At 38.7% G+C, this 22,744-nt stretch overlaps 1 protein-coding gene across 2 annotated transcripts in view; it reads left to right on the top strand.

The window, feature by feature from the left end:
• The window catches only part of FBN2 (fibrillin 2), a 181,319-nt gene that overhangs the window by 79,961 nt on the left and 78,614 nt on the right, over positions 1 to 22,744 (top strand). For both annotated transcript variants that reach the window (XM_059834298.1, XM_059834300.1), the window contains exons 16-20: positions 3,339 to 3,491; positions 4,398 to 4,451; positions 9,226 to 9,351; positions 12,401 to 12,526; positions 21,801 to 21,920. In XM_059834298.1, coding sequence (XP_059690281.1) covers positions 3,339 to 3,491; positions 4,398 to 4,451; positions 9,226 to 9,351; positions 12,401 to 12,526; positions 21,801 to 21,920 — 579 coding nt within the window. The remainder of the gene's footprint in view (positions 1 to 3,338; positions 3,492 to 4,397; positions 4,452 to 9,225; positions 9,352 to 12,400; positions 12,527 to 21,800; positions 21,921 to 22,744) is intronic.

Raw genomic sequence — 22,744 nt, forward strand, 5'->3', positions numbered from 1 at the left:
AATCAAAGAGCTTACAATAAAATTCTCTCACTTTTACTTTGAACTGTATTTTACTTGCGAATAGTGCCATTGATTCTGGTGGGACTATTCATAGAATAAATTGCTTTTTTTATTTAGTATTAGTGAGTATGGCAGAGTCAATCACAAAACATTATACAAGTTTGGGAAAAAAATACAAGGGGGAACAAATGCTTGGAAAAGGAATAGTTAGATAAATGCTCAAAGCCAAACTAGTATTTGCAGGCATTTCAGGTTTGGCTATACTTCTGACTGCAGCTCCATGCTTGGATACCTCAGCTGGCTCTGTGTGTGTGTGTGTTTGTGTATCAGCTCAGAACTTGTACTGAGCTATGGCTATAACTTTGAGCAATGTTGTTTGTTCTCTTCTGAGACACTTTTAATTATAATTCAGTCTGCAGTTCGCATCTCTGCCCAAGCTATAGCAGGACAAAAGCTATATCCAGGACAAAATAGCTAAGTTTTATTTCACCATGATTATTTTGCAGAACCATACCTCAAAGTGCCTGTCATGAGCATTGCATGATTTGACCTTCTAAGGCACCTGGATGGGTGCAGTGACTTCCACTGATAATAGAGCAACCACTGGTCCACCTGACCTTGACCACAAGTATGGTGGTGGTAACATTTGCAGATGTTGGAAGTGTTACACCACAGAATTTAAGAGTCTAGAAATGCAATTCTCTGGGAAACAGTGGAGTTTCCCATAAACAGGTACACAGTTACAGCAGCACCAACGCTAAACTCTGATCCAGGCCATAAAGTAAGTTCTCCAGTGATCTGAAATTAGTAGCCAAAGGCTGATCAAACTATACATGGGGAGGTTCATCAGTAAGGTGCATGCTGAGAACTGTTGTCACGTGGGGAACCTGAGTTTGGTGAGGTGCCTAGAGCATCTAAGCCATGGACAAAGCAGTGACTGTCTTTCTCATCCTTGCTATCAGCATGGAAAGCAAAGCCCAGGGAGGACATTCTTCCTGTCATACGATTGCTGGTTTGGTTCTGGGGGAGTCAGCTTGGTTCTTCATCCTGCACAGGCTTTGCGAATCACTGACTGCATAGATAAGACTGTTTTCCTATAACTAGTTAGGCAATCCTCCCCAAATTCCCTGTGCTGCTTCTATAAAAACATTGGTTTATGTGGAAAAGCACTTGCTTTCTTCTTAGGTGGAGCAGTTGCTCAGTACATCTGTAGCTTCCCACGGCTGTTTCCCACACTTCACATCTTTGAAGACCTTCGTACAGAGTATTTCTTTCACACTTTCCAATCTTTTCTCCCTCTGCAGTTTCCCTCAGTGCCATTTCCTTCCCTTGAATTGTTTCTCCATTCTCTCCCAGACAGGTAACTAGGGGGAAGCCTTCCCTTCTGTGACAGGGCAATGATCGAAGCCCCTTTATTGATGGCAGACCATGGCAGAGTGACATCTGGATTTGTTAGAGGTGGAGGGAAACGATGTGATGCAACTGATTATTTTGCAGAGTACAGGACATTTCTTGTGCAAAAAATCTTGATTGTTGTTAAGCATAATAATCTTTTCCTGCTGTCAAGTGCAAGCAAATTGTACTGGCTTCACCTAGACTCTTGGCAAGGAATAAGCCCTGAAATCTGGACCACATTTAACTGTGCTCCAGAACTATCTAAAAGTAAGAGAAAACTTTTATGTACAGGCAGTCTTGCTTTATAGGAGCCAGCTTCCAGCACTCAAAGAGCAGGCAGAACACAGAAGGAATTGCCAGTTCTTACTCAGATTGGCACAGGATATTCAGTAAGATTTTTCATGCAACTTTTCTGTGTAATTTTGGGGTCATCTTTTAGGTAGGTAACTGTCTGGATTCCCTCAGTCCCTGCTCAGTTTCTGAGTGCACCCAGGCTCATGTCCAGGCCACAGGGTATGCTAGTTTTACTGGGAAATTGCCGAGGAGCATAAATTAAAGCGATGTTCTGGCCTGGTCCGTAAAGGTGCCTGAAACAAAGAGTATTTCTGTAGCTTCAACAACTGTCTGTAGAAGTATAGGAGTCAAAACTAAAGGCTATTTACTGCATCTGTATCCTGCAGTTTTCAACCACACATTTAAGTGGATTGTCCACTCACATGCTTGTTAGAAGATCTCCAGTTTTATCCTATAAGCACATACGCAAAATGCATCTAACCCTGGAATGACCAAAAAACCAAAACAACAACAAAACCAAAACAAAACACATAGAAAGTGATCTAAGAGACATTCTCATATTTCTTGGCTAAGTATAGCAGATGGTTATACCTGCAAAGGTAGGGCTGAAAGCCTTGGAAGATGCATCTTACTATGTCTTACTGGTCAAGTCAGTCAAATTGATTTATATGACTAAATCAGCTGCAAGATTGGCAGTAGGCACATGGTGAGTCCTACAGCTGTGTGGCTGTCCTGTATAATTTTTCTGCTATCTTTTGTGGCATGATTTTCGAGGTTGGAGACCTGCCAGGTATTATCTATTTTCTTTGTGTCACAAGTGGTGGTTTGTCCTGGCCATTGTTTCCAGCCCTCTCCCCAGGGATGGCACTGTAATTTCCATACTGGCTTTTCAATCACAAACATCCAGAAATTTCTTATACTTGAGGCAGTAGTCCTGCTTTCCCCACTACATACTCGTGTGTAAGAATTGCTAAATTGCTGTTGCTAGTTAGGTATTGGAATCTGTTTGATATCCTGACCCTAATCCAGCACTGGTGCCAGTTTATTTATAAACCTATTAAGATAGCCATGTCATGTAAATGCTGGTCTGAACAATCCACTGAAATTGCATTTCAGAATTTGTTAATACAGTAGGAGGCTATGCTTCTCCTTTTGGATATAGGTAGCCTCACATATTACCAGCCCTGGGCTGCTGGTGAGTTATCCTCAAAATGAGGAACCATATTGGAAGTAAATAAGAGATCTCTGTGTCCAGGTTATGGTTGTAGCACTTCTCAAAGGGAAAAATTAGCCACCACATGCTGATTCAAGCCATTCTGTGTTTCTCATTGAGATATGTATTGATGGATTTACAAAGCTGCTCTGGTGTGTGGGTCATCTTTGCTGGGTCTTATGGAATGCCTTTAAATTTGCCCACAGTAGCCTAGTTTAGGTGGTTTTAAAGTGCTCTGGAGAGAGGTCTGGGAGCTAGCCAGTTTGAGAAGTAGCCTTGATGCATCAGGATTTTGTAGCAGAGCAATGCAGATGTAGCCAATGTAACCATTTTGTGGAACAAAAATTAATTTTTTTTAGCTCTCATTGGGATAGTATGCATACATTTCACCCTCACTCTAAGGAGATAAATTATTTCTTTGCTTGCCCTTTCTTAGATACTCACATGCGTAGCACATGCTATGGAGGCATCAAAAAAGGAGTGTGTGTCCGTCCTTTCCCTGGTGCTGTGACAAAGTCTGAATGTTGCTGTGCCAATCCTGACTATGGTTTTGGAGAGCCATGTCACCCCTGCCCTGCTAAAAACTCAGGTAAAATTTTGTGTTTCTTCAAATACTACAGTGAACATATAGACTTAAAAAAATCTTGTTCAGATCAAGTTGTTCATTTATTTCATGCCTTAAAGAGGAGTCAGTAGGGTACTTAATGGAATTGTACACTGATTCTAAAAATGGTTTCTCCTTTAAAGAAAAACTCTCTGATATTTTATGTTGAGTATTTGTGGGTTTATGCATTGTAACGTTTGAGGTTAACCTAGTTCCAGAGCTGGCTAGATTGTGACAAAATTCAAGACGAAACACATGAGCATGCTATGGATGAAGTTGAGTCCCTGAATTAAGTGTTGGCTCTAAGTAATAATACTTTAAAGAGAATAAGGAGAGTTCTCTGATGAATCTGTAAATTTCCTAATCAAATTAATCCAATTTAAAAGAGCAGACCATACTAGTTTTAGAAATCTGTATTTCATTTTGTAAGAATCATTTCTCCAAATAAACCTAGGCATTGATTAAAAAAAAAATTCTTGAATGTAGAACTGAGATGATGTATCTTGGACAGTATTTCCATTCAGTGTCATTTTCTGAGATAGCAGAAAACTATTTAGAAGAAATGAAGTAAAACTGCCATTATGGTTGAAAGCAGTAACTTAAGGAGGCAGTACTGTCAAGACTACAATGAAATTGCTTGAGTGTTTAATTCTTATTATCAAATTTTGGTTTTGTATGTATGTGAAAATTCAGGGTGGAATGCCACTTGACATATTTAGCTACATTATCTGTAAATAGTTATTTCATGTTAACATTAACATTTTATTAGTTACATTGTAGAAAACTTATTTTGAAAAAAGATCAGGTGGATTTCGTTTAGGATTAAAGAAGGTGAAACACTGGAAATAACATTTTCTTTTTTCCCTAACATCTCTTGCTTCAATTGAGTAGCTGAATTCCATGGCCTGTGTAGCAGTGGAATAGGTATTACTGTGGATGGACGAGGTACGTTGCACATTTTCTTTATGTATACAATTCAAGGTTAAAAAAAATACACAGAATTACATTTTTCTTTAACATAGTAGGGTGGAGTTTTTTGCCTCAAGATTAATATGTTGATTTTAGTATTTTAATTATCAAACTACAATAATTAAATGTTATCTAACGAAAAGGCCACAATTAATTCTTTACAACATTGGATTTTGCCTGACCCTGACAAGAAAAAAAAGTCTTCCATTTTAAAGGTTTGACCTATAATTTATTTTTTTTAGAATAGGCATAAGACAGTTCTCCCTCATTTGGGGAATGATGGGAGCCACTTGCATTTGCAGTTGATTTTCAGTCAGCTGGGGTAGTAACAGAGCAGTTTTTCACTCCAGATCCAGTGTTCACTACGTGGACCATTTCCATGGAGGGATCATTTCTCTGGTGAGTTAGAGTTAGAAGGGAGCTTTCTAAAAAGATCCTCCTAAAAAAAGTCCTGAAAGTGAGCACTTGCATTTAGTCCTGGGGACTGTAAAGCTCCAGCTCCTTTTTCTAGCACCACAGAGAGGGATCTTAAAAATATTAGCTGAGCCAGGCCTGAAGTAGGGGCGACGCACGCTGCAGCTGCTAGATAAGTAGAGTGAGTTGAAGAAGGAATGGTGGAACACACTATCGTGATTCATTGCTAGATAGTTCCCTGATGAGTTAATAAAGTTGCAGCCAAATTAAAGCAGATACTGTACATTTAATATTTCCAGGCATTTAATTTATATAGCTTTTATCCTTGTTAGCATTAAAGCTCCTATTCAGTTCAGCAGGAACAGAATGAGACCCTCTGATCATTATACTTAGTAACAGCCTACATACCTTTTAAAAGTAGTTCTGTAATAAAAGACATTCTGTTTCTGTTCAGTACTGTAAATGTATATGCATAGTTTTTTCTTCTGTGAGCTCATTGCTTAACATGTTGCCAAACTTAGAAGTAAGTTGAAATCCGCAGAGTTTATAAATTGTCCTCATTTTCTTTTCAGTGAATTATACAAGGTCCATCTGAAGACTCTAAATCTCATGGAGAAATAATGGCAGTTTACCGTAATATTGTTGTACAAACAGCGTGCTACTATGAGAATTTGCATGTAGGGAGGTTATATATTCTTTTGGATATATAGAAAATACAATTTCTTACTGAAAAACATAAAACCAATTGTGGTCTCTACCAACTGCATGATAAAGACTATAATCTGTCGGGGGGGGTCATGTCTCAACTAAAATCCCTCTTTGTTTAATTTTCTAAAGAAAACCCTAGTATTTTCTGTACATCTTGTGTAGTAACCTTGCAGACAGTTTTCTTGCTGTTATTCCTACCACTGCTTATACCAAGGGACTTTACTTGCCAATTGCATTTCCTAAAGGAGAGGAATACTGATCCCACATTCAATCCCTAATAATAATTCTGTTGTGTTCCTCATGCATTCACATTATCAAGAGTGGGTGGGAACACACTTTATCAGTGAAGCTCTTGTCATAGAGATTTTATTTGACTTTTAGTTGATCCATAGCTTGTTAATTAGACTGCAGTCCATCACCACATCCCTACTCCTCTCATTCAGCTTTGTGATTAACAAGTACAAAACCTTCATGTCTTCATGTAAGAGAAATCAGGGCATAGGTGAGGACAGAGATTCTGTAGTCTGGTTCAATATAAAAAGTAACAGGAAGGGCTGGTCCTTCTGAAATCATTCATTTAATAAGGAGAGATAGAATCATGAAACTGTGGCTTGTGCCCAAGATACAAACAAGTTTAGTAAACTACAGAAAGCTTTTTACTCAAAAGAAAACATAAAGCTGAAATATTTTGCTAATTCCTGTTTTCTTATGAAATTTTCAGATATTTCATAGCTTTGAGTTTAATCCAGGGATAGCATGATTTTTCCAAATGCATATCTGAGTATATGTAAATCATGATTTAAATTGCATTATGATTAAAGAGGAAAAGTTCTTTATAAAAAGTTGAGCAGTACAAGTATAAAACAAGCTTTTTATTAAGTCACAGCTAGGCCAGCACCCCTACTGTTCCTTCCAGGGTTTGGAAAGGGAACTATTTAAAGTAACGGGCTTAACGTATGGGAGGAAATAACTTAATAGTGAAAAAACCCTCTTTTCCTCAGAGGCAAAAAATATTTAAACTAGCCTGTTCCTGTTCTTATAGTTCATGTGAATATTTTGGAATTTTCCAGCTACAGCAGAAATTCTATACGGGACTGTAAATTCAGGGAATATGTCTCATTCATCATCTTACTCTGTCAATCAATTTTAAATTTACAACAAGTGCTATAATTTCTGTAAGACTGAGTACGATGTGGTATTGACCCATGCATTAGTCCTGTATTGGGAAAAGTATTTGTGTCACCCAATAATTTATAACTTCTCACCTAGATCCTTAAACCACACACACTAAGTGCACAGGCTAGATATTTTGCATTAAGTTATTATTACAATCACATAGTTCCCTATTGATTTAGCTTAGAAAGGATATCTGGAGGTCATCCAACCTAACCTTCTGCTCAGAGCAGGACTAACTTCAAAGTTCAGGTTTCTCAAGGGCTTGCCCAGTGGAGTTTGAAAAATCTCCAAGGATGCAGTTCCTATAGCCTCTCCGGGCAGCTTGCTCTAGTGCTTAACCACTCTCATGGGGAAGAATTATTTTCCTGGTGTTCTGTTAAAATTTCCTTTGTTGTAACTTGTAGCTGTTGTCTTTTGCCCTGTCATTGTGTACTTCAAAGAAGAAGAGTCTGGCTCCATCTTCTGTAACCACCTATTAAGATCAGAGAACTGCTATTAGATGTGTCTCTCATCGTCCCTCTTGCTGGCTAAACAAGTCCAGTTCCCTCAGCTCTCATACGTCAGGCACTGATCCTGCTAGAGGACTCCAATCACCCTGATATCTGCTGGAAAAGCAGCACAGCAAGCTGTATGTAGTCCAGGAGACTCTTGGAGCACACTGAGAATAATTTCTTAATCCAGGTGATAGACAGCCTAACCAGAGGAGAAGGGTTACTGGACCTGTTGCTTACCAACACAGATGAACTAATTAGTAAGGTCAAGACTGATGGCAGCCTGGCCTGCAGTGATCATACCCTGATGGAACTCATGATTTTGAGGGATATGGGCCAGATGAAGAGTAAAGCCAGGTCCCTGAATTTTACGAGAGCGAACTTCCAATTGTTTAAGGAATTAGTGGATGGGAACCCCTGGGAAACTGCTCTCAGGGTTAAAGAAGCAGAATAGAGTTATCTTTAGGGACATTTTTCTTAGCTTGCAAGAGCTCTCCATTTCCACATGTAAGAAATCACGCAAGGAAGGCAGGAGAACAGCATGGCTGAGTAAGGACCTCCTTGTCAAACTAACGTCTAAGAAGGAAATGCATAGGCAGTGAAACCAGGGACATGTATCCTGGGAAGAATACAGGGATGCTGCTCAGATATGTAGACATGGGATTAGGAAAGCTAGGGCACAATTGGAGCTGAGTTTGGCAGGAAATGCAAAGAAAATTACAGGCTTCTACAGGTACTGTGGTCAGAAAGGAAGATTACAAGAAAATGTACACAGACACACACAAATACGATAAATAAGACAGGAGAACTAGTGATAACTGACATGGAGAAGGTTGAGGTACTCGACAATTTTTTTGCCTGAGTTTTCACTGGTAATCACTCTTCCCATATCTCTCAAGTCTCTGAACATCAAAGCATGGACTGGGGGAACAAAGTCACTCCTATCATAGGAGAAGATCAGATTCAAGACCACCTGAGGAACCTGAGCATACAGACTTGCATGGAACCTGATGAGATGCATCCCAAGTTCCTGAGGGAACTGACAGATGTAGTTGCTAAGCCACTCTCCATCATATTTGAAAAATGGCGGTCAGGCGAAGTCACCAGTGAGTGCAGAAAAGGGAATATCACATCCATTTTAAGAAAGGGTAAAAAGGAGGACCCTGGGAACTACCAACCAGTCAGTCTCACATCAGTGCACGATAAGATCATGGAGCAGATCCTCCTGGAAGTTATGTCAAAACATGGAAGATAGAGGTGATTAGAGACAGCCAACATGGCTTCACCAAGGGCAAATCATGCCTAACTAAGCTAGTGGCCTTCTGCAACGGAGTGACTGCACCAGTGGACAAGGGAAGTCCTACAGATACCATCTACCTTGACGTCTGTAAGGCCTTTGATAAGGTCCCCCACAACATTCTTCTCTCTCCGCTAAATTGGAGACAAATGGGTTTGATGGATGGACTGTTAGATAGATAAGGAATTGGCTGGATGGTCATGTGCAAAAAGTTACGATCAACAACTCAATGTCCAAGAAGAAACCAGTAACAAGTGGTGTCCCTCAAGGGTCCATACTGGGATCGATACTGTTTAATGTCTTCATCAATGACATAGATAGTGGGATTGAGTACACCCTCAGCAAGTCTGCAGATGACACCAAGCTGAGTGGTGCAGTTGATTTGCTAGAGGCAAGAGGTACTATCCAGAGGGACCATGACAGGCTTGAGGAGTGGGCCCATGTAAACCTCATGAAGTGGCCCAAAACTGGACACAGTATTACAGTTTTGGCCTCACTAGTGTCAAATAGAGGGGAATAATAATTTTTTCAGCCTTCTGGCTGCACCCTTGCTCTGAATGACAGCCCCAACGTCCAGTGAGTCAGATGTTGTCCACATCTATCACAAGATCAGGGTTTTTTTATCTTTCAGTATCTGGTTATATTCTGTGTTGTGTTAATACAGATATTAATGAGTGTGCATTGGATCCTGATATTTGCTCCAATGGAATTTGTGAAAACTTACATGGAAGCTATCGTTGTAACTGTAACAGTGGCTATGAGCCTGATCCTTCTGGAACGCATTGTGTGGGTAAGTTGGTCACTTGTGTGGGTAAGTTGAATAATTCATCACTATATTGATGCTAATTTGAATTGACAGAATTTAGGTTGCAAGACATCTACTTCTTAAAGCTACCACGAAAATGCAAAAAATCACTAATGAAACTGCTTTTCTCAGTCACTGCAAACCTAGTATGCTTACTAGTGTATTTTTCTGTTATTTGGTGGGGGGTATTACTGTTTGGGAAGTGTAAGCAGGAGATAATCATTACAGGTTAGGAATTCATTTTCTCAAAAGCATGGATCAGTTTGTGTTATATTTTAATGTATAGCATTTGTCAAGACAACCTAAAATGTGTCCCTTTCAAGGCTAGATGATAATTTGTCAAGAGCTGCAGGTCACGATTTTGTGTGATAAAATGTTAACAGATGGAATAACTGGTGGCCTGTGTACACAACCTCTGTGGTATGCAATAATTCATTATGTCCCCGAGTTACACAAGTATAGCAGAATAGATTGCTGCATGTTTAGTCCTCTAATTTCTGAAAGCTTCAGCTCATGAAGGAAGCAATGACCCACTCTTAGGATTTCACAAATCATATCTGAACAGCAAGCTTGATTGTAACAGCTGTTCTTTTATTCTTTGGAATTTCAGGTCACCGGTATACAGGAATGATTCACTTCAGAAACTTTTAATTGGCATTTGTAGCTTGGTTTAGGTTTATACCAGACTGTTGTTGCAGTACCTAGATACATTTTCTGCAAGTGTTTAGGAATACCCAACATAAGATACCTATGTTACACGTCTCACTCTCTGTCTGATTAATTTTATTATTCATGGTCATTCATGAAATTCAGTATTTTTTTTCTTTGAGGAATTCTTACATCCAAAAAAAGCGTATTATACCTCAGGTACATTGTACAATAGTATCACTTGTAGTCTTGTTATAGTCCTTAATTTTAAACAAAAAAACTGAAGTTTTTTTGTATTAAAAGCTAATGGAAATCTATCTGAAACCGTTAGAAAGTCTTAAGTGTCATCCTACCATCTGATGTGTTTATTTTGGGGAATTATTGCTTTCTACACTTAAAGGTTTACTGACCTATCACTGGTATTTGTCGTCAACAAAACCCCACCATTTTTGGTAGGGAAAACCTGGACTATATAGCTGTGGTATAATTTTAATACCAAACATTCCTACCTAGTGATGCAAAGCAAACACAAAGTAATAGAAGTGTTTCTTTACGTATGCTTGACTTGAGGAATTTTACAGCTGGTTACTTTCTAAAGGCCCTAAATATGATCTTTTGGCAGGAAAGGCACTGCTGCTGAAAACTGTCGGTGTTTTTTTAAAATACTTCACATAATACTTCTTTTCCAAATGAATTTTATGGCAAGGGATTTTATTTGTCTAGTTACACTTGGGATTATGTAAGTGCTAGTACAGGTATATGTCTGTTTATTTAAATAAAAATACAGCATACTGACTGTGAGGATGCATTTATTCTTAGGAGAATTTTTGCACAAAAGAATTTAATTATGAACACTTAAAGAAAGGGTTGAAATGTTTTAATTAATGATACAGATTGTGAGCTGCCAGGAAATAAAAATGGTCATCATACAGAATGCAGACAGTATTTTTGTCATTTCCAAGTGTTTTTAGAGCATGAGCTATATCATTCTGTGTTTTTACAGTGCATATCACAATACATCACAGTCCAAATCTGCAGTTATTCTGTGAGATTCTAAGGAAATAATACCTTCATAATGCTGCTAGTTTGGATTAAAAGATTGTGTGACAACAAGCTCAAAATTAAAGTCTATTGCTCTTGAAAATGTCAAATTCCAAATCCATCCTCCTTTATTTAGTTAAAATCAGATGAGGTTAGAATAAGGACAGGTTAGTTTGGAAGAGCTTCTTTACAGCTCCCAAACTTAAATCTCGGGTTCATCGTCTGGGGATTAAACTTTAATGTACGAATCCTAAAGGAATTTATAAGCATAGCTTGCAAAATCTAATGTAGTTGGAAAACCAAAAGCTTCCAGATTGTAATTATATTGCATTCTTGGTTGTCTTCTTTATTTTTAAACTTCAACTCTCTAAAAAATTTAGTTGATTTAAGATTTCAGTTGCAGTGTTAATTTTGGGAAATCAAGCAGTCAAAATATAGGAGACGCCCTGAAGCAGGATAAAGTGTCAGGTTTATTGTGGCTTATCCTGTCAGTATTATTCTATAAGCTTAAGTATTTGTGACATGTGATGGGCATTAAAGTAGCTTAAAATTATATTTTTTTTTTCCTTTTAAAAATAAACAATGAGGAAGATTGATTGTTTTATATTAACATTATTTGCAGTTAATATAAGAGGAGTTCGGGGAGTGATGTTAATTTATGGTTTTTTCCTATTCATTGTGCTTGATATCCTGGTCTTAATCATAGGGAGTTTTTTTAATACAGTAATAGGGAGGTTTTTAATACAGCAGCAGCAGCAGCAGCAGCAGCAGCAGCAGTAGTAGTAGTAGTAGTAGTTCTGGAGGGGGAGGTATGTATGTGTACTCTTGAGATGTCTGCCGTAGGTGAACCGTACAATTTAGATTTTAATGCATACATTCATGGATAACAAAATCAATTTTTGACCATAAAACAAGATTAGAACAGTAATCTAACAAACTGTTACATGTGTGTTTAAAAAAAAAGTGAAAATGCTGGTTTCAAAGCAAATAGACCTGCAAATCGTGAAGTTGTCCTGGTGATATAGCGATACCGTCATACAGTTGACAAAGATCCCAAGGTCATTCCAGGAAAACATAATTATTATTTTGAGACCATGAGCTATTTCTAGAGTCTGATAATGAAAAACTTTAAAAGCAGAACAGAATTTTTGGTAATAAGAATCTCAAAATGAATTAGAGTTTTGAAACTGAGAATTGGCATTTTTCCTTACTCAGTCACTATTGTAGAAAGCTGCATATCTGGCAACCTAATTGTTGCTGTAGAAAGCAACAGGGGCTACTTGTGGAGGTGAAGGCATCCCACAGCATTTGCACTCATTGATACGTCTAACTCATCTTTTTGCAGACATTGATGAATGTTCAGTGAATGGGCTGCTGTGTGATAACGGGCTCTGCCGAAACACCCCTGGAAGTTACAGCTGCACTTGTCCAAAGGGTTATGTGTTCAGCGCTGAGACAGAAACATGTGAAGGTGAAAAATCTGCAAGTTGTGTTAATTTTATTGCTTATTATGTAACATTGAAGCTAAGCGATCACAAAAGATTCAGAGTGGTGACAAATACCAGAGGAAAAGACAGAAATAAGATACTGCATAAATCATTGCATTCTTCTTGTCATTTCTCTGCAGTGTTTTTTAATGCATTCAGTTTTGCCACTGAATTTCTTTCAAAGTAATCAGTTAATTTTTATATGAAAATATTTTCTTTTCCTTAGATAAAACGTTTTTTAAATGGAATAAAGGGGAATATATGCTTGCCTTTGATCATGTAACAGGGACACCTAGTCTATCATTTAGGGAAATGCATCTATTTTGATCACAGAGTCTCTTCTTTATTTTCTCCCTTCAGTCTGTGGTGATAGTTAATTCTAGATCAAATTCTGGTATTTGTGATGCTTTGTGTGGTGTTTGAATTCCAGGATCTGGATATTACTGCCTGGTGATACTAAAATTGTCCTTTATTTTTACAGTATAATCAAAATTGCTTTCTTATATTACTAGTGAACACAGATGTTAGATCAATGAAAACATGACATAGCAGAAACTAATGAGAAGTTTTAATTACAAAAAAAAATAAGCAAGGCTGTACAAAAAAATTTAAAATAGAAGTATTAGCTTTTGTCTCAATTTTTAATTAGTATTCAGAGTAGTGGAATTTTAGTGGTCTTTTGCATGTAGACGTGTAGATGTGGCATTGCGGGACATGGTTTAGTGGGCATGGTGGTGTTGGGTTGATGGTTGGACTTGATGATCTTACAGGTCTTTTCCAACCTTAATGATTCTGTGATTCTGTGATTATTTTTTATTTTGTTCTGTGTTCTGTAAATCTCAATATTTTTCATGATTAGAAAGTTTTTATAGTAAGTAGTCTTGCATGTGAGTGAGTGATGGGGAAGCTATAATCCTTTGTTATGGAACCAATGTCATCGTCCAGATTTGTCTGAAGCATTGGAAGACATTATTGCCGTAAGCTGCTTGTTATTACTGATCAGACAGAAGTTACTGCCATACAGCTAAACAAACATACAGAAAGGAAAGTGGAAGCACCCTGTAAACCATTCTTGCTGTGTGAGATCAGTCAGGTTAACTTAAACCCTTAGCAGCATATGCTGAATGGGCTAACTTTGCAGTGAAGCAGGTGAGGAGCACTGACGTGCTGTTTGCCAGTTTTCAGCAGAGGAGTGGAAGCAAGCAACATGGGCGGCAATGGTCTTTTGCATGTCTCCTTTTGGAAAGTGAACATGTGTTTACATTCAAAACATCGCATGAAATGGTTTAAATTCTAGCAGTATCAAATCATTCACCTCTTCACCCCGTCTGTTCAAAAGAAATTACGTTCCTTTATATTTTAGTAGATGTGTGTTTCAGAGGTCACTTTTAAAAGTTGAAATTTCTTCTCTCCCTGTATATTACAAATTAGTAGCACTTGTTCGGATTAGGGCTTTTCTTATATCATACCCCCATGGATTTATAGTGCTCTCTCTGCTAAGTTGTCTCAATGTCTAGTATCTATCCACAATGTTCAGGTGAAATTTATTCTTCAGGGTCTGTCTCTCTGTTTAGTTTCTGTGCACTGAAAGATTTCTAGCTGTGAAAATAGCTTACCATGTGCCTTTAATGTGCACGTTTCTTAAGGAATCTTCTAGACAGAAAAACTGGAATAGTATGGTAAAGGGAGATGTTCATTACCAAGATGAAAAGGCCATCAACTTCAGACCATAAGACTGACCAAGAGATAGATGAATGACATGCAAGAATGCAAACAACCTAGCTAAAATTATTGAAATAAAATGTATCTAGATTTTCAAATACAAAATGTAAATTTGTTTTTAATGGTAATAGTAATATAAAGGCTTAAAATAAGGATTTGACAACAACAACAAAGTGGTTTCATGGTTGCATTGAGCCACCACAGCCTTAGGAAAAAAATGATCTTTTCTGTCTTCTGGACATCCTTGTCATCATTGCAGTGTGTTTTCTCTTGTGGTGGAAGAAGTTTGGAGATCATGATATAGTGAACCAAATCTGTGAGTCCCTTATCTTAGGGTTTTTGTGAGTGGGGGGGTATAAGTGGAGAACAGCATGAGGGAGAGTTATTCTGGAGTGGAAATTAATTTACTAGTTCATTTGAATTAATAACTCATTGAGGAGAGGGTGACTTTTTTAAATAGCATTGCCAACTGATACTGACTGCAAAACTATAGTATCAAAAAAAAGTTACAGTTAAGAGAAAATAGAATGTACAGGAAAGTATATGGAGAGAAGATACTAGCAGAAATCCAAATGGCAGGCATGTCCCTTCTTAATGGTACTTTTGTGCATTTTTCTAAGGAATGTGATCACTTTTAGTTTTTGTCTGAAGGAATTAGGTGCATTCCCCAAATTATCAGTTTATGAATCAATTCTAAAAATGTGAATAAAGAACCAGTATGATTTATTGAAACTATAGTTATAGTGCCTCTGATGGTCATCTAGTGATACAGGAAGTCAGATATTTCACAACTCGAGCCAACCTGAGCATGAGGTAGAAAAAGCACACACACCTTATTTAAGCAGGTTGTTATGTAAATTTAAATCTATTCTATTGTGAAAGAATAATTACTGAGGTGATCATTCAAGTTCATTAAGTAAGGTTGTTTGGGTTTCTGTTTGGTGGGTTGGGTGACATTTTGATAAATGCATTTAAACACGTTTTCTTTAAGTTTTTTTTAGATATTCATAAAAGAACGTGTCTGTACATGTTTGCAGTATTTGTACTATGACTCCTGCAAAGACTACTGAAAGAGTATTATTTGATATTCCAAAAGATTCTAAAAAAGGATAGATCTGTCACTGTTTCATTTCCCTTTCATGGTGGTCGTCAGGTTTAGCTTGTTACTGAAAAGGAGGATATTTTGCCATCTTCGTAGAATAACAGTGGCTGTGCTTCTCTTGGCTGTATTTCAAAATTCTATATGTCTGCTGAACTCTGAGCAACAAGCTTGTGATTGGGCATGAATGCTGCAGTAATATTTAATATAATAAAACTTTTTGTTAATGGAAGAAAAAAAATCTTATTTTCTCATTTGGGAAATAAAACAACAAACAACTGATCATTAATTAAAACTTCAGATTTGTAAGAGTATTTCCTTTCTGAACATAGTTTAGTGTAATCACCCTAAAATACTTCTCATTTTTTATTTTCTGTGCAGCAGAATCTGAAAGATTTTCAGTTTCTTTCAATATTGTTGTCTACATTAACTTACATACATAGATCATGAAGGGTCTGTTGTCTTCATCTTGAATCTCATAGGCTGATGTTTAAATTTAACTGATCAGGTAAAAAAGCTGATCAGGAGAGGTTTGGCATAAAATTGTTTATAAAACCTATTAGATGTATTACATTTTTTCTAATGTTCAGTGCATTGGCAGTAGAGGAATAAATTCATCTCTTCCTGTCCAAATTCTGTTTTCAAAGAATCACTGCATAATTCGGTTTGGAGTTACGAGTTCACTAGTTGTAAAAAACTTCTGTAGCCAGAAGCTTTGTGTTGTGCTCTGAAAATGCTCTAATGCTTTTTACACACCAGTATATTTTTAATTAATATAACTCTCATCAGTAACTATGAAGAAACAACAAAACCCTTCACTGTTTTCATATATGGTTCAATTGAAATTTTTTATCAATTTGTTGTGGGGAGTGGGGGAGTTGTTTGAGGCTCCAGAGTCTGTGAAAGTTGAGATTTTTACAGCAAGCTTTATGGTTTTGATTGTGTTTCCAGTGACATAACTAGTTAAACGTAAACCAGATGTGCTTTGAAGGTCATTTCCAGGAATGTACCGTGGAGCGTTTCAATTTTTGTTTCTCTGACATTTACAAGGTACACTCACTTCGCTTAAGAAAAAAAATGCTTTTTTAAAAAAACTCTGATAAATATTTTCACACATAGTGGCTTTTATTTTAAAATATAAAATAGTATTAAAATCAGTTTCGTTTCTTGCTCACTCTTGTTAATGTTACCATCTAATAGTATTATAAAAAGGTGTATGGAAACAATTTTTGGAATTTGTTTACATTTTGCATATGACACTTTTTTGCCTGACTCAGCAGAGCACTAATGCTGAAGTGCATTCATCCTTTAATGTTTTTTTTCCTGAATGGTGATTTTGGGGAGTACTCAATGCAATATTATAAACCTGTTAATACCCAAAAGCACAGGGTTTGGGTTTTGTTTCTTTTTTGTTGTTGTTTCTTTTCTTCTTCCTTTTTTCCTAGCATGGTGCTGAGCATGTCAAATGCAGAAAGTACAAACTGGTTGTTTCATGGTTAGAAGCCTAGAGCAAAGTCACAAGATTGTTTTAGAAACAACCAAAAGTTAATGCCTCCAGATATGTGTACCTTAATCGTCAGTGAAAGCTGCTCTTCTTCTTTCTACTCCGTAGAGAAAAATGGGATGAGTATTCCTTCACCTGCATCAGGGCAAAGTGAAATGAGGAGTCACATGGTTCCATCATACATCCTCCCTCACCTCCGGCCTTGGCAACCAACTTCTGTCATTCTCATCCCAAAAGATGGAAGTGACTGTGGGATCAGTGAGGTGCTGGCACTGGCACTTGAGAAGGGTAGAAACTGAGACTGGGAGAAAAAGGAGGAGGAAGGGTGGAAGGGGAATGTCCCCCACAGACAGCAGTAACCTGGCAGATCGAGTCAGCTGTTTTGGCAAGGAACATGTTTGATGCAAACTTGAGTGAGGATTTAGACTAGATTGTCTGACTTTGGCTTGAAATGGACAGGCAGTTATCCCACTCTAGAAAGTGATCAGCTCTGACAATGGTGTATCACCTTTCTGTTCTTCCCCATTTTTGCTCACCTGTATGTTCAGTTTGAGTCTTTTTGTCTCTTTCCCCTGTCTTCGGGCAGAGAATTATGAACATGGTCCATGAAATCAAGAGAGCTGCTTCAGTTTTCGTAAGGTGTTGAACTTCAGATGCATTGGCGCCTCCATCTCCACTTACTCACTTATCTTTGGTTGTAGTTTTGAGGACATTGACCAGGTGTGACCCTCAACTATTTATTGTTAGGTTTGGGTTTCTTGTTAACTCTGAAAACCCGAAATACAAGATGTGTTTACCTAGAAGAAAATTGATTGTAAACCTAACTTGCTAAGTATCAGGGAGGATTAAAGATAGCCATAATAACCTGATATTACAGCTATAAATGTGAAGTATTTTTATTTTCATGCATCATTCTGAATATGATTGAAGTGATGTTTTGGATAGTGGCAACTATCTGCTTATTACAGTGTTTTGGCTTGCACACTGGTTGTGTATGTGCAGACCTGCATGTGGTTGGGCTGCCAGCTGTTAAAACCATGTGACACTTTACATGAAAATCACCTGTTTTCAGCTATAAATATCTTCAGCAGACTTCAAGCACTTGACCTGTAGTTTTCTTCACTGGGTGTCTGGAGTCAGACTAGATTTTAATTTTGCTTTCAGCATCCTAGGGCAAGGATTTCCAATTTCTCTACCTACTGTGTAAAGAACCATTTATTTACTTGTTTTGCTACCAGCCGCTTCATTGCATGTCCCTTTGTTCTTGGACTTTAAGAGCATTTGATGAACATTTGATGCTGTTGACAGGGAGAAACTACATATAGCTTAAATTTTGCCATGTCTTTTCAATTTTTCTCATTTTTTTAAAGCTAGCCAAACTGCTGAAAGCAAGATGTCAGATGGAAAGGAAGAAAAAGTGTATGTTCCTCCAAGACCATGTCTATATGGAGAATTATTCGACATATAGTGCATATTTAAGATTACTTCTTTGCCTCAGTATGATCTGTTTCTAATTGTGGGAACCAGATACTGCTTTCTCTGCTAAAGCAGCAGAGATTACTCTCCACTACCAGGTATTGCTGGCTGGGGAGAGAGCGGAAGGCAGGGGAAGCAGGTAGCAGACCTTGGATAATAAAACCTTAGGTAATAAAGTATGAAATGCATTTACAGGGAGGAGAAGAGATGCAAAGCAGATAAATGTTGGCGAGCCCTCCAGATTGCCAGCTTGGATACAGAGGGACTTAGAGCTCACTTTATCAGAAATAACTGTCTTTCTAGATCTACTTGCCAACGTGACGCCCATCTACAAGAAGGGCCGGAAGGAGGATCCAGGGAACGGCAGGCCTGTCAGCCTGACCTCGGTGCCGGGGAAGATTATGGAGAGGTTCATCTTGAGGGTGCTCACAGAGCACGTGCAGGATAACCAAGGGATCAGGCCGAGCCAGCATGGGTTCATGAAAGGCAGGTCCTGCTTGACCAACCTGATCTCCTTCTATGACCAGGTGACCTGCTTAGTGGATGAGGGAAAGGCTGTTGATGTTGTCTACCTGAACTTCAGTAAAGCCTTTGACACTGTCTCCCACAGCATTCTCCTGGAGAAGTTGGCGACTCATGGCTTAGGACAGGTGCTCTCTTCGCTGGGTAAAAAACTGGCTGGATGGCCGAGCCCAGAGAGTTGTGGTGAATGGAGCGAAATCCAGTTGGCGGCGGTGTCCCCCAGGTCTCAGTTTTGAGGCCGGTCTTGTTTAATATCTTTATCGATGATCTCGATGAGGGGATTGAGTGCACCCTCAGCAAGTTTGCAGATGATACCAAGTTGGGCAGGAGTGTTGATCTGCTCGAGGGTAGGAAGACTCCGCGGAGGGATCTGGACAGGTTGGATCTATGGGCCGAGGCCAATTGTATGAGGTTCAACAAGGCCAAGTGCCGGGTCCTGCACTTTAGTCACAACAACCCCATGCAACGCTACAGGCTTGGGGACGAGTGGCTGGAAAGCTCCCCCGCAGAAAAGGACCTGGGGGTGTTGATTGACAGACGGCTGAATATGAGCCAGCAGTGTGCCCAGGTGGCCAAGAAGGCCAACGGCATCCTGGCTTGTATCAGAAATGGTGTGGCCAGCAGGAGTAGGGAGGTGATTGTGCCCCTGTGCCTGGCACTGGTGAGGCCGCACCTCGAATCCTGTGTTCAGTTTTGGGCCCCTCACTACAAGAAGGACATTGAGGTGCTGGAGCGTGTCCAGATAACGGCGACGAAGCTGGTGAGGGGTGTGGAGCACAAGTCTTATGAGGAGCGGCTGAGGGAACTGGGGCTGTTCAGTCTGGAGAAGAGGAGGCTGAGGGGAGACCTCATCACTCTCTACAACTACCTGAAAGGAGGTTGCAGAGAGGTGGGTGTTTGCCTCTTCTGGCAAGTGACGAGTGACAGGACAAGAGGAAATGGCCTCAAGTTGTGCCAGGGGAGGTTTAGACTGGATATTAGGAAAAAATTATTTACTGAGAGCATGGTGAGACACTGGAATAAGCTGCCCAGGGAAGTGGTGGAGTCACCCTCACTGGAGGTGTTAAAGGAACGTGTGGATGAGGCATTGTGGGACATGGTTTAATGGGCATGGTGGTGTTTGTTGGTTGATGGTTGGACTTGATGATCTTACAGGTCTTTTCCAACCTTAGTGATTCTGTGATTCTTTGTGATTCTGTGATACTTGATTACCTCTTTACTGCACTTCCCAGCACATCAAGTCAGTACATGAGCAGTGCCAGAACTGGCCTGGCCCTACCTGCTCATACATATGCTGCACTCTCCTTAGTAAGCTGGCTCAGGACCCAACCTGAGACAATAGGGCCAACTGTGTCTAAGCAGGCTGCAGAGAAATGTGGAAGCCCTGCCTAATGCCCTACAGGACTACCAGCCCATAGTAGGATGGGGTTTACCAGCTTGGGTGCTGTCAACACAGTTACCCCCATATAGCCAGCCATCAAAGCTGTGTGGGTGTGTTCATGTAACAAACTGTCTTGACCAGATAATGTCTCCTAGATTTTATATCTCTGCATTTGTGTATGAATGATTAATGTGTAAGCAGGGTAATCCACAAGTTTAAGAGTAGACTTCACAAACGTAAAACTCTGTTGCTATTCAAAAACTTGATGGTGTTCAAGGACAAGTCCTATTGGCTCTTTGTAGGTATTTCCATTAAGTAAAGGGACTGTGAAAAGTGACTTTTAAATTAAGTGCTTGCTTTTGGCATGAAGAGAGAGATCACCGTTTCCTAAGTTTACTGATTTCTGGGCATTTTCCATCTCTCTTTTTTCTTTCTTTTTTTCAATAATAGATACATAATTTGGTGAGTATTTTAAACACGTATTCCTTCCTATGACCCCAGAAGATCATGAAAGAATACATGTCTAGTGAAATGAAGGCTTGATGCATCATAACGTATCAAATAGCAAGTGGTATCTTTTTCATGACTTCCAAAAAATAAGGAAGATACTTTAGTTTGTCTTGAAAATGTTCTCTTGATACTATTAATGTTTCCAGTGCTTAACTGGATCTTGCATTAATTTATAATTTAAATCAGGCTATTTTAGTTTATGGATAAGACATGATTCATTAAGTCCTACTAGCAAACATAAGGAAGCACTAAACAGTTTTATTTCTGGCTCACCAAAGGAAATGTCTGGTTGTATTACAATGTATGGCTTGATTCAGGACCCGAGTGAAAAATTAAATTGGTTGAGTTCAGGAAGAAATGGTGGATATGCATCTGCGATTGTTCTTTGAAAGAATTTGCTAGTATTGTTTTAATCTTAAAACTGATTTCACTTAAAAAAAAAAAATCAGCAAAAAATACTGTCTGCAGGGGTCCTGTTTTTACATGTGAGCAGGCTTAAAAAACTCACAGGGGTAATACATGGAAGGAGTTAGGGGCTAGAGGGAAGTACCATTTACAATATTCCAGTTTCAACTCCTATTTCTTGAATGCTTTCCAGAACTAGAGGATCACAGCCAGCGTTGTAATATTTTGCTTCTTACAGGGTTTACTTAATTATTCCAAAGCGTCATGGAGCCATAAATGACAGAAACAATAAGGCCTTTGTTTGTGCACTGCATGTTGTGGCTGGGAATGCATTGCATTCTATGAAAAAAGAATTTTGTTTTCTCACAGGACAGTTATAATTGATGCTGGAAAACTTTATAGTCCAAGTTGTTGTAAATTACTATCTTCGTAGAAAAGAGCCATTTAATTAACACTTTCGAAGTATGTGCTTCTATACATGTGCACATATGTGCTACCTTTTGAATGTCATGCTGAGAGGAGTCAGGGGCAAATATACCAGGCAGTCTTGGCAAATCATGGTCCACAACATTTATAATGTATAATACTTCCCAGAAGAACATCATAGTTCTAACAGTGTCTTTTGTTTCTGGATTATAGATATAAATGAATGTGAAAGCAGCCTGTGTGTCAATGGTGCCTGCAGGAACAATCTTGGATCTTTCAGTTGTGAATGTTCACCTGGCAGCAAGTTGGATTCTACAGGACTGATATGTATTGGTGGGTATTTACTCATGTTATTTTCCTTTTTTCTTACTAACTTGAAAATCATTGATCACATTGATTAAGTAAGCAAGAAAATAATGTATTTGGGTAATTTCCCCATGATACCAGACAATATGTCTAGTTCTGCAGGTAAGGCCAAACAAACATGTACTAATTTGATTGATTCCATGGGAGCAGGAACAAACTGAAAGAAACATAATTCATGAGGATGTCCAAACTATGGTGAAAGTGGTGAAATGCAGGTACGATTGGAGGGAGGGAGTGAGGATGTCGTGTTATTAATAGGAATTATCTTGTCTTTTGGGAGAATATGAGTAAAGCTATAGATGATTAGTCTGGTAGTTGAGAAACTGTAAAGCAGAAATGCCCATTCAGTTCTTCGGCCACTTTTAAATCTGAGACAAGAAAGGAAGTGAAACTGGAGCAACATCTGCTCAAATAGTGGTAGGAAAGCACATGGCTTCTAGGGTTCAGGACATTCTTCATAAACTGTGAAGACTGACTTCCCTAGGAAGTGTAAGGAAGTGTTAATGGCTTTTGCATTACAGCACAATCTCATACTTTACCTCTTTTGTAGGAAGCTGGTAAAGGTGAGTAAGATAGATCTGAGTTTGTGAGGATCCCTGCCCCTGGGGCAGACACATGAGTATTGTCTCGGTTTTGTGTATATACACACACACAAAAAATATGTATGTATATTAAAAAAAAAAAAAGCATCCTTTGAGGATTCTGTTGCATTGAAAAAAAGCAGAGCACTGCGCAGATTTTATTGGAGCTAGCAGCAGCAGTTGTCTGCAAGATGTCATTGGCATTATCTT

This window comes from Gavia stellata, chromosome Z, assembly GCF_030936135.1.
Source record: "Gavia stellata isolate bGavSte3 chromosome Z, bGavSte3.hap2, whole genome shotgun sequence".
Lineage (NCBI taxonomy): Eukaryota > Metazoa > Chordata > Aves > Gaviiformes > Gaviidae > Gavia > Gavia stellata.